Source organism: Nyctibius grandis, chromosome 26 (assembly GCF_013368605.1).
Source record: "Nyctibius grandis isolate bNycGra1 chromosome 26, bNycGra1.pri, whole genome shotgun sequence".
NCBI classification, from domain to species: Eukaryota; Metazoa; Chordata; class Aves; order Nyctibiiformes; family Nyctibiidae; genus Nyctibius; species Nyctibius grandis.
The window spans coordinates 2,099,436-2,117,105 of record NC_090683.1 but is presented as its reverse complement, the minus strand read 5'-3'; the positions used below and the strand labels follow the sequence as shown (position 1 = coordinate 2,117,105).

General features: G+C 57.4%; 1 protein-coding gene across 1 annotated transcript; it reads right to left on the bottom strand.

Moving 5' to 3' along the window:
* Positions 1–233: 233 nt before the first annotated feature.
* Positions 234–17,553, bottom strand: NMT1 (N-myristoyltransferase 1). Its single transcript, XM_068418964.1, has 12 exons — positions 17,207–17,553; positions 10,441–10,549; positions 10,146–10,290; positions 8,269–8,387; positions 7,312–7,403; positions 6,182–6,298; positions 5,538–5,708; positions 5,049–5,157; positions 3,843–4,013; positions 3,397–3,564; positions 2,409–2,546; positions 234–530 (listed from the first exon to the last, which is right to left on the bottom strand). The coding sequence occupies exons 1-12, from the start codon at positions 17,332–17,334 to the stop codon at positions 510–512; spliced, it is 1,488 nt and encodes a 495-aa protein (XP_068275065.1). The 5' UTR covers positions 17,335–17,553; the 3' UTR covers positions 234–509.
* Between the last annotated feature and the right edge of the window lie 117 nt (positions 17,554–17,670).

Genomic DNA, 17,670 nt, shown 5'->3' with positions numbered 1-17,670 from the left:
GCGGGAAGGAGCGAGTTTAACGGAGGAGGGAGCGAAACCAGCAGGAGACAGAGCCCGAAGCGGCCTGTGGGGAGGCCGGAGGGGGCTCGGCAGCGCCCGCAGCCCGATGCTCCAGCAAATGTCTGCCTCGGTCAGCCCCCGTTGAGGAAAGTCACGGTCCGGTGGCCTTCGGTGGCAGACGGATGCGCCTCGTGTCGGTTTGGAACGGGAAAGATTTAAAATATATATATATATATATATAATATATACTTTTATTATTCACCCGTTAACTCCATTATAAGCCAATCATGATCTAGTTTCAGCAGTTACATTCCCTTGATCACGTCTTTACGAGGATGCAATTAAACCAAAACACAGGAGCCCGCTGGCGCCGGGGCGGGGGGACGTGGCGGCCGATCCGGGGGGCTGTGCGGCGGCGGCGGCTCCTCCTCTCCCGGCGCGGGTCCAGCTGCGGTGGGAAGGATGAGGGGCAGCATCTCGGCCGGGCCCGGCTCCATGGTGAGGGCTCCTTACTGCAGCACCAGCCCGACCTGGGGGAGCCAACGGAGACGGCAGGTCAAGGACGTGCCCCAGCGCCAGCGTTCGCTGTCCCGGAGCCGGCTCCGGGCGGGAGCGACTCGCAAGCCCTCGCCGTGCCGCCGGGAGGGCTCAGCCTGGCCCTGGGGGTTTCCCCATCATCTCTGGGATAAAATCACAGAATCACAGACTGGTTTGGGTTGGAAGGGACCGTAAAGACCATCCAGTTCCAACCCTCCTGCCACGGGCAGGGACACCTTCCACCAGACCAGGTTGCTCCAAGCCCCATCCAACCTGGCCTTGAACACTGCCAGGGAGGGGGCAGCCACAGCTTCTCTGGGCAACCTGCGCCAGGCTCTCACCACCCTCACAGCAAAGAATTTCTTCCCAATATCTCATCTCAATCTCCCCTCTTTCAGTTTAAAAACATTCCCCCTCATCCCATCACTCCATGCCCTTGTCAAAAGTCCCTCTCCAGCTTTCCTGTAGCCCCTTCAGGTACTGGAAGGTGCTAGAAGGTCTCCCCGGAGCCTTCTCTTCTCCAGGCTGAACAGCCCCAACTCTCTCAGCCTGTCTCCAGAGCAGAGGGGCTCCAGCCCTCTGAGCATCTCCGTGGCCTCCTCTGGACTCGCTCCAACAGCTCCGTGTCCTTCTTGTGTTGGGGGCCCCAGAGCTGGATGCAGCACTGCAGGGGGGGTGTTTGAGAGCAGGGAGAGCCCTGGGTGTGCGGCTGAACGGGCGCACGGACCCTGCGCAGCTCTGATGTGGGGAGGTGATCGACGTTTGGGGTGTGAGAAGCCCGGGTAGTCTGTAAGACAGCCTTGATCATAGAATCATGGAACCATGGAATGGTTTTGGTTGGAAAGGACCTTTAAAGATCATCGAGTCCAACCGTTAACCCAGCACTGCCAAGCCCACCACTAACCCATGGCCCTCAGCACCACATCTCCACGGCTTTTAAATCCCCCCAGCAGCGTTTTGAAAGGCTCAGTGGCAGAGCAAGGCTGGTTTAAGGCGCGTGGGCTTGGACCCACAGACAAAGATTCACACGCTCTGCAAAGGGAACCAAAGCCCCGTTAAAAGCCGTTAAGGCATTAATTAGCTGTCACAACGCAGCGTGGGGCAGGCTTCTCAAGCACCGTTCTCTCCCAGGTGGCTGTGGAGCAGACAGATGCTGAACCACACGTTAAGGTGGGGATACATCAGCAACCAGGTGCTGCCTAAAAACGGCCCAGGGCAGGCAGACGGGGTGTCTACGGCTGCAGCGCTCGGAGGGGAGCGAGCTGCCGGCCATGGGGACAAGGTGACACCCCTGTGATCCCGTGGCTCAGCCCCTTGGCACATGCTACGAGCGACGGCGCTGGCAGAGCTCCCTCGTCACGGGGTCCTGCTCAACAACAACCCAACGGCTCTCACGCTCAGCCGTTCTCTCTTGGAGGGGCCGTTGGACGTCTTGCTCCACCACGCCGGGCTGACACAAAGGCTACAGGGCTGCGCGGTGACACCGGGCTCACGGGGCACCGCCACCACCTCCCCGGTGTCACGTCGGTCACCCTGCAGCCCTCTGCCTGTCTCCTGGCCTCCTTCCGCAGAGGGAAGGGGTCGGGTGTGCATGAGGTGAAGGATTCTGAACCTGCACTAGTCCAAGAGGAAAATGAGCCCAGGGACACAAGTGCTTGTCCCCAGGGACACCCCTGGCGCAGGGACACCCTTGGCGCAGGGACAGCGGGGAGAGCACGGAGGAGCCGTCACTGATTCACCCATTGCTGTGCGTGCCGCTGCCCTGGGCACGCCGAGGGGGGGGGGTGTGATGGCAGACTCATCCCTCGGGGCTTTGCGGGGACAAGACCCCTTCCCGGGCACTGGAGGACCCCCCACCCCGAGGCACTGACCTTCTCTGGTGCCATGCTGGGACACTTCCAATTGTACAGGTAATACTGCAGGTTCCCATCCCCGATCCCAAACTTCAGCTTCTCCAGGAAGGTTTTGTTTTCCATGAGATCCAGTGCATTGAAGACGTCGAATCCTTTCTGTGCGGGCAAAGACACGGAGCCATCAGCTCCTCCTGCTCACGTTCATCCCACCCGTGAGCTGCCTGCCCCCTCTCCTGCCCGGATTCAGGGACCGGGGCCGTACCCACCCTCAATTCACCCCCTACGGACACCCAGCAGCGTCGCTGGCTGTCGCTGACACCCTGAGCTCAGCTCACTGCCAGCCCCAAGGTTCAGGCTCCCCCCGTGTCCCTCTCCTGGGTGGCAGATCCTTTAGGATGTGGGTTTGTACAGCCCCGGGTACGAGCCCTGCCCCGTGGCCAGCCCTCCCCAGGAACCTGGGGCAGTCACATGAGTGGTGAGCTGCCCGGTGCCCAGTGAGTTGCCCAGTGCCTGGTGAGCTGCCCAGTGACCTGCCCAGTGCCTGGTGAGCTGCCTGGTGCCCAGTGAGCTGCCCAATAAGCTGCCCAGTGCCCAGTGAGCTGCCCAGTAACCTGCCCAGTACCTGGTGAGCTGCCCGGTGTCTGGTAAGCCGCCCAGTGCCCAGTGAGCTGCCCGGTGCCCAGTGAGCTGCCCAGTAAGCTGCCCAGTACCTGGTGAGCTGCCCGGTGCCCAGTGAGCTGCCCAGTGCCCAGTGAGCTGCCCGGTGCCCGGTGAGCTGCCCAGTAAGCTGCCCAGTGCCCAGTGAGCTGCCCAGTGAGCTGCCCAGTGCCCAGTGAGTTGTCCAGTGAGCTGCACGGTGCCCGGTGAGTTGCCCAGTAAGCTGCCCAGTGCCCGGTGAGCTGCCCAGTGAGCTGCCCAGTGCCTGGTGAGCTGCCCAGTGAGCTGCCCAGTGCCTGGTGAGCTGCCTGGTGCCCGGCGGTGCCACCCCAGCCCCGCCACCACTCACCGACTTGGCGAGTATGAGAGCATCGCTCATGAGGTCGATGAGAGGCGTCTTGGTGTGAACGTTGTAGAAGGAGTAAGCAGCTTTCAGGCTCTTGTGAGTCGGGTGGTTCATGATGGTGGAGGGCAGCGTGTAGAAGCTCAGGAAATCTGTCACCTCCCCTGGGGCGCTCTGGAAGCCAGAAGTGACACCACAAGATGTCAGAGGCAGGATTAAGCCTGACTGGAACCTTAGAGGGGCTTTGCTAGTCTGAGTGATGTGTAGGCTCCCCGCAAGGAGACTCGGGGCAGCCCAGGATGGAGGCACCATCCTCCAGCAGCTCAAACCTCCCACCCTGGAAGGGCATCCCACTGCCCGGGCAGAAACCTCCCCAGTCGCTCAACACACGCTCTTCCAGTGAAGGCAGAAGCCCAGGAAAACACCTCCCTGTCCTCCTCCTGCCTCCTCACCTCTACCACAAAGGTGTCGATGATGTTCTCCTGAGGTAGGAACCAGTGCTCCACCTCCTCTCGGCTCATGACGGGCGTCAGGTGGAACTGCTTCAGGTACTCGGTCAAGAGTTTGTGCACCGCGGAGATGTCTCTGTGCTCCATCGGCCGCAAGCCGGGAGTCTTGGGAGTCTACAGAAAGTGGGACAAACTGTTTGCACGGTGGCTTTTATCACCCCAGGGCTCTCTGACAAGCGACATGGAGGTGCTCTCTGCTTACATCAGCCCATTTTCAGTCCCACAACCCAGCATTTTTCCCCCCAGTCCTGTGGAAGGGTGGATGCAATCGGCCCTGGCACCGATGGCAAAGACCACAGGTCCCAAAGCCCCACGTGCCGGGTCCAATCCCGCTGGAAGTGGCCTCCTACCCCCTAACACCACAAGATCTCAGCTTCCCTCCAGGTCTCTCCTCCCGTACACGGTGGGGACGGGCTGCGAGATGTGCCCCAGGCACTGCAAGGAACCACCTGATGTTATTTCCAGTTGGACTCGATTTCTAACGTAGGATCGCTCAGCAAAGCCCAGAATAAGCAGCACCGACTGCTTCTGGGTGTGGGTTTCTGCTCAAAAATCAGTAGCTCCGGAAGAGCAGCCGGTGCCTTCGCCACGGTGAGAGGCAGGAGGCAGGAGCCACGTGCTGCCCAGCACTAAAGCAACACTCTCCAACGAAACGAGCGGCTCTGCCCGACAGAAGGAAGCCAACAAGGTCGGGGAAGGTGGGGGCAATTTTAAAGCTTGGGTGTCTTTTTTTTTTCTCCCATATCCAGCTGAGGAACTTCCCCAGCAGTGACAGAGCCGATCAGTTTAACTGAGAAATGAGGGACTAACCCAATTCAAGGTCACTCCGAGGCCGCGTTTGGACAGATGAAGGCTGTCATATCTGTTCTCGTTTAACTGGGAGGACAGGCTATGACTCACCGTGAAACAAAAGCTCACAGGGTTCTCTAGCTGCAAGAATCTGCCCTTAAAACGTAGGCACTCGGGCAAAAAATAAAGATTAAATAAAGCGCAATGGCTTGACAGAGTCATTTACTACATGAAATAAAGCCCAGCTCTCCAGGCAGAGGACTCGACCTCGGCCGAGATGTTTGTCTCTCCAGTTCCCAGCCTCAGCCCTTGCTCAGTGAGGAGCAATTGGGAAGCTCTGCCTCCACGGCTGACACCCACCTCGGGCAACCGGTAAAGCTTCATGGTACGTTGCATAGTCATGTTCCTGCTGAGGTGGGAAAATTTGACCTCGATGAGCTTCCGAGGATTCAGGGATCGGTGCCAGTACCTGCAGAAACACACTGGTGGTGGGACACTTGTTCTTGGGCACTGGGATGGTCGCACGGGCACGAGGTTCTCGTAGCTGCCGTGAGAGGGCAAGCGAGAACATTGTGCTGGCTAGTGAAGAGGCCAGCAGCTCCCGCAGAGAAAAACAAGAGCTGCCCGAAGCACTTGTGCTGCAAAAAGTCTCCTGTCTTGTGATACATGAGCAGCTTAAGTGAAAAAAATGGGCTTAAAACTGGAAGGACGGTGTGGGGAGAAGAAACTCGGGCTGGAATCGATGTCTCCTGTCCCCGGGAACCCCACACATGCTACACGCCACAGAGAGGATCCTGGCATTGGAAGGTCCGTAGACCAAAATCTTTTTGGAGAACCATAGACACTCACCTGCAAGTCCCCACAGGCTTTGGCAGCACCACCCCCGCAGTGTAAACAGCCTGAAAGATCCCCTCCAGATGAACCCGCCGCGTGATCTCACGGATCAGAACCGGAGCCACCCGTTTGGAGCGTAACTTTTTGTGGACGCACAGGAAGTTTATCTCTACCATCTTCTTCTCTCTTGGGAAAGAAACAACACAGAGCATGAGGTCAGAGTGTCCTGACCTGGAAGGATCGCTCCAACGCCCTGAGCAATTTACCTCCAACCCCTTCAAGAGAAAGAGGAGTCAAAGCCTCTGGGAAGGCCAAGGGGCAAGGGCTGGGTTTGGAGAACTCTTCTTTAAGTTGTTACCCAAGGTTTTCCCAGGGAAAATGGTCTCCATCCAGCTCTGGAGATTTCTGTAAGACAGACCTCTAAACTGACCTCGCCTGTTGAGGAAAACAGCCCTCATGGCTGCTAACTACAAGATGGCCTTGCACAGAACTTCACCGCCCACCTTAAATACTCCCCACCCTCTCCTCTAAACAGCAAAGCATCTCCCTGGCTGAACGGCGTAGGTTTGGCTCAGTCAGTCTGGACCTCCTCAGCGCTCCCAGGAAGCCCCACGTGCCACCAAGGGGTAGGGTGAGAAACGCAGCCGAGCAGCACTCACGTGTCATAGATGTGGATAGTGGCCGGAATCGCGCTGATAAATCCAACCAGCTTCTTGCTGGAGACAACCCGGACTCCACAGTGCCACTGGGGCAACCAGCCTGGAGGACGCAGTGCCCTGGGGATGAGACACGCTTCAGAAGTCACGTCCCATTAAAGGTCCCTCGTATACCTGCTCCTGCCTCCTGCCTCCCCACGCTGCCCTGGGATGCCCTGTGTCCTGCCCGACACGGCCGTGGGTTTGCAGGCAGGAGGGTGAGAGGGTGACTTGGCACTGGTGAGGCCGCACCTCGAATCCTGGGTGCAGTTTTGGGCCCCTCACGACAAGAAAGACCTTGAGGTGCTGGAGCGAGTCCAGAGAAGGGCAACGGAGCTGGGGAAGGGTCTGGAGCACAAGTGTGATGAGGAGCGGCTGAGGGACCTGGGGGTGTTTAGATCAGGGACAATGTCTTCCCCGAAAGGGTTGTCAAGCACTGGCACAGGCTGCCCAGGGCAGTGGTGGAGTCCCCATCCCTGGGGGGATTTAAAAGCCGTGGAGATGTGGTGCTGAGGGCCATGGGTTAGTGGTGGCCTTGGCAGTGCTGGGTTAACAGTTGGACTCGATGAGCTTAAAGGTCCTTTCCAACCAAAACCCTTCCATGATTCGATGACCACCAGGATCCAGGGCAATTCCTGCACTCCGTGGCCAAGGCAAGTTCTCGCCAGTGACACAGGAGGAAAATCATGTTCCTCGATTCATGAACGCCCTGAGGAAACAGCAGCTCTGCTGCAACAGGTCTCCAAGTGTTATTGCTGGCAACACGACTTGGCAGCCGCCTTCATCCTACAGCTCCAGGGCACTGGGAAGCTCCTCAGCTACGGTGATTTTCACAAACACTCGAGGGATCAAACCAAAGAGGAAAAAAATGTGGTTTTAGGCTCCTGTCTCTCAAAGAAGGCAGACGGAGGCAGGGCTGCATGAGAGACCCCCCTCGCAGCGTCCCTGGGACACGGCACGTGCGCACGGTGACAGATGAGGGGGATTTTGGATAGAAATGAGACGGGACAAGCAAAGGCAGCTGCAGCGCTGTCACCGGGATCAGCCTTGTCAGCATCCAACACCCTCTGCTCCGCGGCCGTGGTGCCACTCACCACAGCAGGAACTCGGGAGAGTAATCGAACCGGAACATGTTGTCATCGTCCTCCACGTAGTTCTCATTCAGGAGCGTGTACAGCTCTTTCAGCTAGAACAGGAGGGACCAAGCAGGTCAAGGGAGTTATTCAGCCATCACATGCCCCAGCTGCCCCAAGAGGGGACCCTGAACACTTTTTGTGTGGCCACAGCAATGGGACCCACGTCCTCCTGCTCCCTGCTGCTGGCTCTGGGCTCCTGAACTGGTGCTGCTGCGGAGCAGGGTAAGCAGCAGGACACACAGATTGGGTCATCTCCCAGGGAGGTGGGTCATGATCTGGAGGGGCCTCCTAAGGGAAGACTCCTGGCTTCAGGCATCCTTATGCTTAAAGAGCATGTGGAGAAGTCCCCGTTCATCCCCATGAAGAAACGAGGCCAACACGGCCAACGTTGCCTACAGGAAAGCTGGAGAGGGGCTTCTGACAAGGGCGTGGAGTGATGGGTTGAGGGGGAACGGTTTTAAACTGAAAGAGGGGAGATTGAGATGAGATATGAGGAAGAAATTCTTTCCTGTGAGGGTGGTGAGACCCTGGCCCAGGTTGCCCAGAGAAGCTGTGGCTGCCCCCTCCCTGGCAGTGTTCAAGGCCAGGTTGGATGGGGCTTGGAACAACCTGGTCTGGTGGAAGGTGTCCCTGCCCGTGGCAGGGGGTTGGGACTGGATAGGCTTTAAGGTCCCTTCCAACCCAAAACAGGCTGTGATTCTATGATTCTAACATGGGATGGGGGAGAGCTAACTGCACGGTGGGGGAAGTCAGACCCATCTAACTCCAAGGAGATGGCATGACCACTGAGCTGGAGAGTTGCTTGGTGTGGTGAAAGACACGTTCCCATCCCCAAAACCATCTTCAGCAGTCCAAGCATGGAACTGCAATGGAGACAGCCTCCCAACCCATGTGTGCCGAGCTGCCTGTACTCACCACGCCTCTATCCCCGAGGTCCAGGGCATCCCAGGTGAAGCCCTGGGGTAAGGTGTATGGCTCCTGACGGATATTGTCCTTGTCTGGCTCCACGGGACCGTGGGTGTTCACCACTTCTCCTGTAAGAGAGCAGGGAGCCATGAAGATGGTCTGTGCTGTTGGAGGCCAAGTGTCCACGACACCTCAATCTGGTGACCAACGTGCTTCTCCTCCCCAATCTGATCTCCCACCCAAGGTCCCTGGCACGGGCAACCAGGGATTGTCACTTCACCCACCCAGGTTGGGACATGCCACACGTTCAATGCGACACTGGGGGCAGAGAACCAAAACTCCTCTTTCAGGGGCAACAGTGGAGCTGATGGGGCAGCAGAGAGGAGATGACCAAACTGACTGGAGCTTCAGGGCCACAGCTACATCCTCCAGGTCCACACATGGTGCCTCAGTCTTCCCCATCCCCACAACCCCAGCCTCGGCCAGCACTTTCCCATGAGCCGCTCCATCGGGTCGCGGCTCCCTCCCTGCCAGCTCTGGCTCCTGCCCTTTGGCAAGCGTCAGGGTGTCCTTCCCACCGCGCTCCAAGAGGAGCCACAGCGAACAAGACAACTTTTGTTGAAAAAACACCGACTCCTCAAGCCCCTCGATTCAGCCAAGAGATGTCGGTTCAAGCACCGGCTTTCTCGGGGATGTCAACACAGTGGCGTCGCTTGAGCGCTGCCAAGAGAAGCACGTCACGCTAATTAGGAATTCCCTTAAAAAGGGATTGAAAAGGTTTCCAGGCAATGGGGAGGTGAAGAAAAGCCCAGAGCAAGAACTGCCCCCTTCACAAACGCTCACCCTTGGCTGTCCGCTCTGTTTTGAGCAGGTGCTGAAACGCTCTGAAATGTGGCTCCAAAAAACCCCACAGCACTTTTGTTACCCGACCCTAAATAGCCTCGTGTCCGTAACGCCGTGTGCCAGAGCTGCTCCTGAGCAAGGACCATGAGAGATGCTGGGACACGGCGAGGGGTCGGAAGCCAGAGCACAGCCAGCAACTTGGTGTACGGAGGAGCGGGGGGTTTGGGGCCTCTCCTTCTCCAGAAGATCAGCACTAGTGTGGCCAGCAGGACTAGGGCAGGGATCATCCCCCTGGACTCGGCACTGGTGAGGCCGCACCTCGAATCCTGGGTGCAGTTTTGGGCCCCTCACAACAAGAAAGACCTTGAGGTGCTGGAGCGAGTCCAGAGAAGGGCAACGGAGCTGGGGAAGGGTCTGGAGCACAAGCGTGATGAGGAGCGGCTGAGGGACCTGGGGGTGTTTAGCCTGGAGAAAAGGAGGCTGAGGGGAGACCTTCTCGCTCTCTACAACTGCCTGAAAGGAGGGTGTAGCGAGGGGGGGGTCGGTCTCTTCTCCCAAGGAACAAGTGATGGGATGAGAGGAAACGGCCTCAAGTTGTGCCAGGGGAGGTTTAGATTGGAGATCAGGGACAATGTCTTCCCTGAAAGGGTCGTCAAGCACTGGCACAGGCTGCCCAGGGCAGTGGTGGAGTCCCCATCCCTGGGAGACCAAATTCAAGGGCTAAAGACTGAGATTAAGTGATGCCCAAAGGCAGGAGGCATCGGATCAGATGTCTGAAATGGCTCCTCATCCCTCTCGTCCCCCCCAGCCGCCTGCACAGCTCTCCCACGGCAGGGCTGGCCGCTCAGTCCATGAAGCTGGACAGTGGACAAGTGTCATTGATGCTTTTGAAGCCCAGATAGGACAGCAGAGAGGGACCATCCAGGGACTCACTTGCTGGCCAGGGACCAGCTTCTCTGGGCTTCTTTGAGGGCTTCTTTGAGCAGCGTGGGGACCACAAGGCTTCTCCCAAGGAGCACGTAACGCTGAGCGGCCGTACATACCTAGCTTGGGCACCGGCTGCGTGTCCCAGAACTGGTAGCTCCTCTTGCTGGCTTCCTCCATGGTTTTGGCAGGGCCTTGACCTACAGAGAAGAGCTCAATGGCTTTTTGAATCTCCTGGATCCTCTCAGCAGGTAAAGAGTTCACCTGAGGGCAGAAAAGGAGGGTAGAAAGACAAAATGAGTAAGCTGAGCTTCCAGGTCTGTATTTCAGCTCCTCCTTAGGGGAACCTGGAGCTGACCCTTCCTCGGGGCTGGCTGTTGTGTGGGGTCGCGATGGCAGGAAGGGGACGGTCACCTTCACCGGCTGGTCCTGAGCCTGGTCGGACTGATCTCCTTTCTCTTTCTTCCGTTTGGGTTTCTTTTTCTTCTTTTTGGCTCCGCTGTCATTTGCTGGACTCAAGCCCCTAGGGAACAACAACAAAAACAAACATCATTGGAGCCCTGGGGTGTTCTTTTGGAGAAGATTTATAGGGTTTCTGAAGCTCTCAAAAGAAAAGAGCTTCCTCCTCTACTTTGTTCTCGTTAGACCCCCCCTGCAGTGCTGCGTCCAGCTCTGGGGCCCCCAACACAAGAAGGACACGGAGCTGTTGGAGCGAGTCCAGAGGAGGCCACGAAGATGCTCAGAGGGCTGGAGCCCCTCTGCTCTGGAGACAGGCTGAGAGAGTTGGGGCTGGTCAGCCTGGAGAAGAGAAGGCTCCGGGGAGACCTTCTAGCACCTTCCAGTGCCTGAAGGGGCTACAGGAAAGCTGGAGAGGGACTTTTGACAAGGGCGTGGAGTGACAGGATGAGGGGGAACGGTTTTAAACTGAAAGAGGGGAGATTGAGATGAGATATTAGGAAGAAATTCTTTGCTGTGAGGGTGGTGAGACCCTGGCCCAGGTTGCCCAGAGAAGCTGTGGCTGCCCCCTCCCTGGCAGTGTTCAAGGCCAGGTTGGATGGGGCTTGGAGCAACCTGGTCTGGTGGAAGGGGGTTTGGCACGAGATGGTCTTTAAGGTCCCTTCCAACCCAAACCAGGCTGTGATTCTGTGATTCTATGATATACAAAACCAAGATCGAGCTCCCCCCATGACAGTCACGTTCCCACTGGCACTGCAGGGCAGGCTCTGGGAAGGCCCAGACTGGGCCCAGCGACGGATGGGAACTGGATTCAGGGATGCACGGGTTGGGATTGAGGGTAGGAGAAAATGGACAGAGTCCTCTTGGGACACTGGCCATAAAAGAAGAGGAGCAAGACCCTCGTGACCCCCCGCTTTATGCTGAGGATGACGTGTATGGGATGCAATACCTCGTTGGTCAATTTTGGGTCACCCGCCCTGTCCGCTCCTCCCTGGAGCTGTGACCCCCCTGCGGCTCTTCACTCGTAATTAGGGAGGAATTCAGCAGTGACCTTGGTCTCTCTGGCAATAAGCACAGCAAGAGCCTTTCTGCGTGACATCCTACCGGTGCCTCAGCGATAACTACAAACTCCGAGCGTTGTCAGCCCTGGAAGCAGACGCTGTCTGCAAAACACGCAGGGAGCTTCAGCAAGTGCCGGTACTGAGAAGAGACTGAGCTGAAAGGAAAAATCACTGAACGGAAAATTGGTCTGGTTTAGTCCCAACCAGGAGACCCCCCTGCCCCAGGGAGCCTCATCAGCCCGGACGCCGCAAGACATGTCCCTGCTCTCCTGCGCTCAGGGGACCTTGTCCTCCTCTTCCCCCAAATCTCAGCTCAGGGATCCAAGCCAGTATATTTTTTTTATTCTACAATATAGAGGCGGCTCCTTCCTCGCACCCCCACAGCGTTTGCTGCCTTCACAGCGGGGACAACCGCCCAGCTCTGATCTGTGCAGACGAGGAACCAACGGCACCGGCCAGCCTGGAACCCCCCGAGTGCCCCTTGATCAGCTGCATGTCTTTCCCAAACACCAGATAGTGGTGAAGAGGGTGGAGCAGGGAAAGGAAAGAAGAAACACATTGGAAAATATGATGGAACAGCATCCAACTATTTATTTCAGCAAGGCCAGGAAAAGGAGAGAGGCGGGAGGGGAATAAGGTTTAAAAGCTTTAAGCTGCTGGAGCGTCCCAGGGGGGACACATCTCACCTTTCCCCCCACCCCCAGGAAAGGGCTCTACCTCCACGCAGGGAGACACGAGCTCTGACACACCAGCAAAAGTAATTACAGCCAAGCAGTGCTGACACCGCTATCGATTCTGGTGACAAATGCGAGATGGGGTTTGCGTTGTGTTTTTTTAACTCCTCGCGGAGGAGCACGGACGAGACCTGGCAGATCCTCAACGAGCCGGGATGGCCACACCGAGGTCCTGAGATGAGCCAAACCATCCACCGCAGAGCTGCAATTAACACATCCAAGTGATTTCTTACCAATTTTCACACCCCAAACTGACGGCACGAGGGGATTTTGCCAGCACATCCGAGGGCAGACGCTGGAAGCCGCCCCTTCCAAAGGAGATGGACACATTTCCCTGGGTCACCTCCGCCTTGGGATGCTGCAGGTGTCAGATGCGACAAACAAAATCCTCCCCCTGTGTATTCTGTCAGCATCGTTTCGCTTCATAAATCAGAGCTGCCAACTCCCAGCTCGCCGCTAATGAGTTCAGCCCAACCAATATCGCTTCAACCCCACGCCGGGCTCGCAGGTAAAAGCGCTGAGAAAAAAAATCCTCCCTGATTTATGAGCAACGCCGTCGTGACCTGGAAGAAATCAGGGTGGCGTAAGGTGGGATGAGGTTTTGCATTCCCAGGGAAGGGCCCTGCTCCAGCCGGGAGACGAAAACCAACCTGGCAGAGGAGTCGCCAGCAAAGGAAATGTAGGAAAATGATGGAAGACCTGAAGGGAAGCAATAATTACAGGTATTTTCTATTTTAAAGTCCATTTAGGAAAGCAAATATCATCTTCTTTATGCTCCAGTGTAGCTGCAGCCCCTCGGATGCTGCTCAAATTAATGGCAATGTCCCACTGGTGCCCTGGGACGAGCCACCACCATCCAAAACCCCAGTTACCGCAGCCAACGCGACCCATGAAGCTGCGAGGGCTGAAGCTGGTTTCCCCCCCTGGGAAGGGTTAACTGCCAGGCCAGCTCCTGTCCAACAGCCCACGGCCTTCCCGGCTGCGCTTACGGCTTTTTCCCCTTCCCGTATCTCCTTTCCAGCCCGAGCTGCTTTGAGAGATAGAGCGGGTGGACAAGGGCGCGTCGGCTGCACGATGCGAAACATCTTCCCATTACCCATGGGACGACAACAGTCTGTTTTCTGATGAAGGAAAACACTTTTCTCTTCTCCTAGGAAAGGCATCGCCACCATCGTGGCCGTTACCCTTCGTCCCCGCTATGGGACGGCTCCTCGACTTCGAGGGAAAGGAGCCCACGGAACCGCTGCACAGAACATAATACCTATAACCCGAGTGATCTCCAAAACAAGACTTTTGGAAGCACCTAAATAAACCATCTGGGCTTGTGCAAGGTGAGATGTGCTCAGAGAGACTGTCCTCCACCAGCTCAGCCCCTCTGGAGGCTGGTAAACACCAGACACATCCAGTAACAAACTGGTGCTGGGCATCCTCTTATCTATCACCTGGATCCGTGCGTGCTCCTGCTGTATCCGCTGTGTCCAGTTCTGGGCCCCGCACTTCAAGAAAGATGTTGAGGTGTTGGAGCAAGTCCAGAGGAGGGCGACCAAGCTGGTGAAGGGTCTGGAGGGTCTGACCTACGAGGAATGGCTGAGGGAGCTGGGGGTGTTTAGCCTGGAGACGAGAAGGCTCAGAGGTGACCTTAGTGCAGTCTACAACTACCTGAAGGGAGGTTGTAGCGCAGTGGGAGTCGGCCTCTTCTCCCAGGCAACCAGCGATAGGACAAGGGGACACAGCCTCAAGCTTGGCCAGGGGAGGGTCAGGTTGGACATTAGGAAGCATTTCTTCTCAGCAAGGGTCATTAGCCATTGGAAGGGGCTGCCCAGGAAGGTGGTGGAGTCACCATCTCTGAAGGGGTTTAAGAAAAGACTGGACATGGCACTTAGTGCCCTGGTCTAGTTGCCATGGTGGTGTCAGGGCAATGGTTGGACTCGATGATCCCAGAGGGCTCTTCCAACCTGATTGACTGATCTATCACCTGGATCCGTGCGCACTCCGCTGTATTCCCAGATCCAAGAGCTTTATCTTTGGAAGGTGGGGGAGGAAAGCACAAGGGAGGACAACTCCGCCTGCAGCCGGCTCCTCGCGGCTCCGTCGGCTCCCGAAGCTCTGGGTCCGCACGGGGAGGATTTCCACGGCAGGGCGTTATTTCCTGTAGCGTACGTGATCAAAAAGTATTTTTCATTACCCAAATCCAAACGCCGCGCTCGGGCTCTCAGCCCCTCTCACACCCACGATGCCAAACGGTACCAAACGCCGCTGGTTCTTCCTCAAAACCCAAACTGGAAATGCAGATTCCCACCAGGGCTGGTGTGGTTTGTGACTCCTCCGCCGCACGGCCTCGCTCCCTAGCCTGAAAGGTGGCAGATGAGAAATAGTAGATCCCTGCTCTGTATTTAGGTGCTGGAAAATCCTTCTGCCAAACCTGGGGCTAATCAGGGGCGGTGCTTAGGTTTGTAATCTCGTTAGGGGCTGGAGCGGGGAGGGAGGCTCTGCAGATGGCGGAGCACAGGGCCCGAAGCAGAACGTGCTCCGTATTAACACCTAAAATTAAATTCTGCGCGTTAAAGCACGGCAGCGTCCCAGGAACGTCCTCTCGCGGTGTTATGTGCAGGCAGGGATTGCCAAACAAGGCAGCTGCCCGCTGTCCCACCAAAAAAACCCCTTTGCTTTTCCCACCTCCCACCCAGCAACAACCTGGTTCGCACCGTGGGACCATCCCCAAACTTTTCCCACCCAAAATTGTGGTTTTGCCAACAATGGCCCCGTTTCACAGCGCTGGGACACTCGAATCCTTGGCCTCACTGCTGCAAATTTGTGAACTGACAAATCCCACCAGCTCCGGGGCGCGAAGCCCGTGCTGGTGGCTCTGCCTTCCCCATGTCTTTTATCTACGAGGGGAAGAAACCCTCCGCAGACACCCGAGAAGCCCTCTGGGCACAAAGGAAACTGTGACAAATACAAAAGTGGGATTTTTCTTTTTTTTTTTCTTTGGGAAATCAACCCGGACGGCCGCAGCGGAGAGCGGTGCAGGCACTTCCCAGTGCTGACACGAGGCGGAGGAAACTCAATTCCTCTTTCCTGTCCTTAAAAGGAAAGAAAGTATCGCTCTGGCTAAGTAATATTTTGATGTTTTAAACCTCAGAGCCAAGATCCAGTGACTCGCAACACGAACTGGGCAGAGGCAGGGCTCCCAGCATCGCTCTGTAAAGCCCAGCAGCTCCAAGCATTGCCCCTGCCCTGTGTTTTGGGGACAGCGTTCAGCCGCGGCGACCAGAAACGCTCCCACACCCCAGCGTAACGTGACGGTACGAAATCAACGGAACCGATGCGCATCAAGAAAGAAAACCACCACCTCTCCTCCCGCTTGGTCTTTTCTCTCCTAACTGGATCCCCCACTAGGTTTTGGGGGGGGACAGATTTGCCAGCGAGCTCCAAAGCCTTCCTGGCTCGCGCTCGTTATCGCTGTGCTCATCAGTCACGCTTATTTATCCGAACTCTCTTGTTTATTACAGGCCATTTCCCAGGCTGCCTGGTGAGCTCGTTGCACTTCAACGCTCGCCCTAGCCGGGGCAGGTAACCACACTTGAACTCCTCGGGGTTGCAGAAGGTGCGATGCCCGCGTTAGGATACGAAAAGGGTTCAAGAAAGCACTTTTCCTGGCAAAGGAACCGCCGGGCTGGGAAATAACGGTGATTAAGCACCGCGTCTCCTCTCTGCTTGGCTCTGGTTGCCACAAACCTAATCACGTCAAAGGGAAAGAAAAGAAAAATCTCCCCAAGCGCAGTTAAACCTATTAAACTGAGACACGGTGCCAGATCCTGGAGGCAAATAAAATTGAAAAGAGCATCTGTGCTGTCATAAAAAAAAGCCTCTGTGATATTTCTTGCGTGACCTTTTATTCACTTCGGTTACCGGACAGGCAGGATTGTGGACGGAAAGCTGCCGATGGAGGGAGAAGAGCCCTCAAAGCAGATGGTCTCCGTGCCACAGGGCTGGGAAAGCAACTCCTGGGGCACTGGGCGAGCGGGAAGAAGAGCCCGGTGAGGCTCAGGTATGAAGCACAAGATGCAAAACCTCTGGAAACCTCTGGAAACACGTGGTGTTCCCGGACCTTGCCGCATGCAAAGGCGGCAGGAACGAGGACGAAGCCTCTCCTGCAAACCACAGGCACGGCAAGGCAGCTCTGAGCCTCGCTAATTAAGGCAGTGAGTAATGAGGGTAGCGCATTAGGGATTTTAGATCTTTCCTCCATAGATAAGGACCCGCCTCGCCGCGCACTCACTGCCAGCCCAATTGTTGCTGTTTCACCATTTCGTACCTCTGGACGTTGTGCTCCTCAAACCACGACAATGGCTGAGTTCTGCAAAACCCTGGGCTGTGTTTAAGCTAACAACGGGTGTGCAGAAGCTTGGGCTTCTTCCAGGGTGCAGTGACAGCCCCCGGAGACCACAGGCTCCAGAGAGCAGGATAATGCACCCAACCATGGCACCACCCTGGGTGCCACAGCGGTGCCAGAGATGCCAGGAGGGGGACAGGGCTTGTCCTGGACCACAGGGGGAATGTGGGGAGACACACCCTAACGCAAGGGCAAGAAAAGCTGCGAACTGGGCTCATTTCTGCCAAAAAAAGGCCCTCGCGGCCCCTTTCTGGCCGCCCTTCAAACACCCCGGAGCCCGTCACCCATCCACGCCACGGACTGGCCCGACCCTGCTTAGCTTCAGCACACGCTCCCACAACAGGCGTGAGGGAACCAGCGGGCCTGCCCCGCCCCTCGCCAGACTGACAGGCAGCTCGACCAATCACAACGCGGGATGCTGCCTACCGACCAATCAATGGGCCCGAGGGGCGGGGCAGCGCTCACTTCCCGGCCGCTGCCCTCCTCAATGGGCCCGGCCGCCGCCGCGGCAGGAGCCCCCGGCCGCCGCTCACCCCCGGTTGGAGCCGTGCTCCGCCTCGTTCTCGCAGTCGCTGCAGTGCTCGTGATCGTTATCCTCCGCCGACGGCCGCGGAGGCCTCGCCGGTGGCCGCCTCACTGCTGTCTCACTGTCCTCCGCCATCTTGAAACGGGCCGTCGGCGCTTGCCGCACCCCCCCCTTCGCAACAAAGCGCGCCGCGATTGGGCGGGTGGGCCGCGGGGCATGATGGGACCGGTAGTCTGCGCGGGCATGAGGGAGCCGGGCGGGGCCGGGACTACGGTTCCTGTAGGCCTTTGGGGACGGGAGGGCTCACTGACACCGGGGCAGCCGTGCGGGGCCACCGGAGAGCCGCGGCCCGTCCTCTTCTAGGGCCGCCATGCCCGCGCCCCCACCCACTTCCTGCGCCAGGGGGCGGGCCGAGCCCACTGAGCGCGGCGCCGATTGGCTGGCAGAGGGATCCTGCTTCCCACCAGCCAA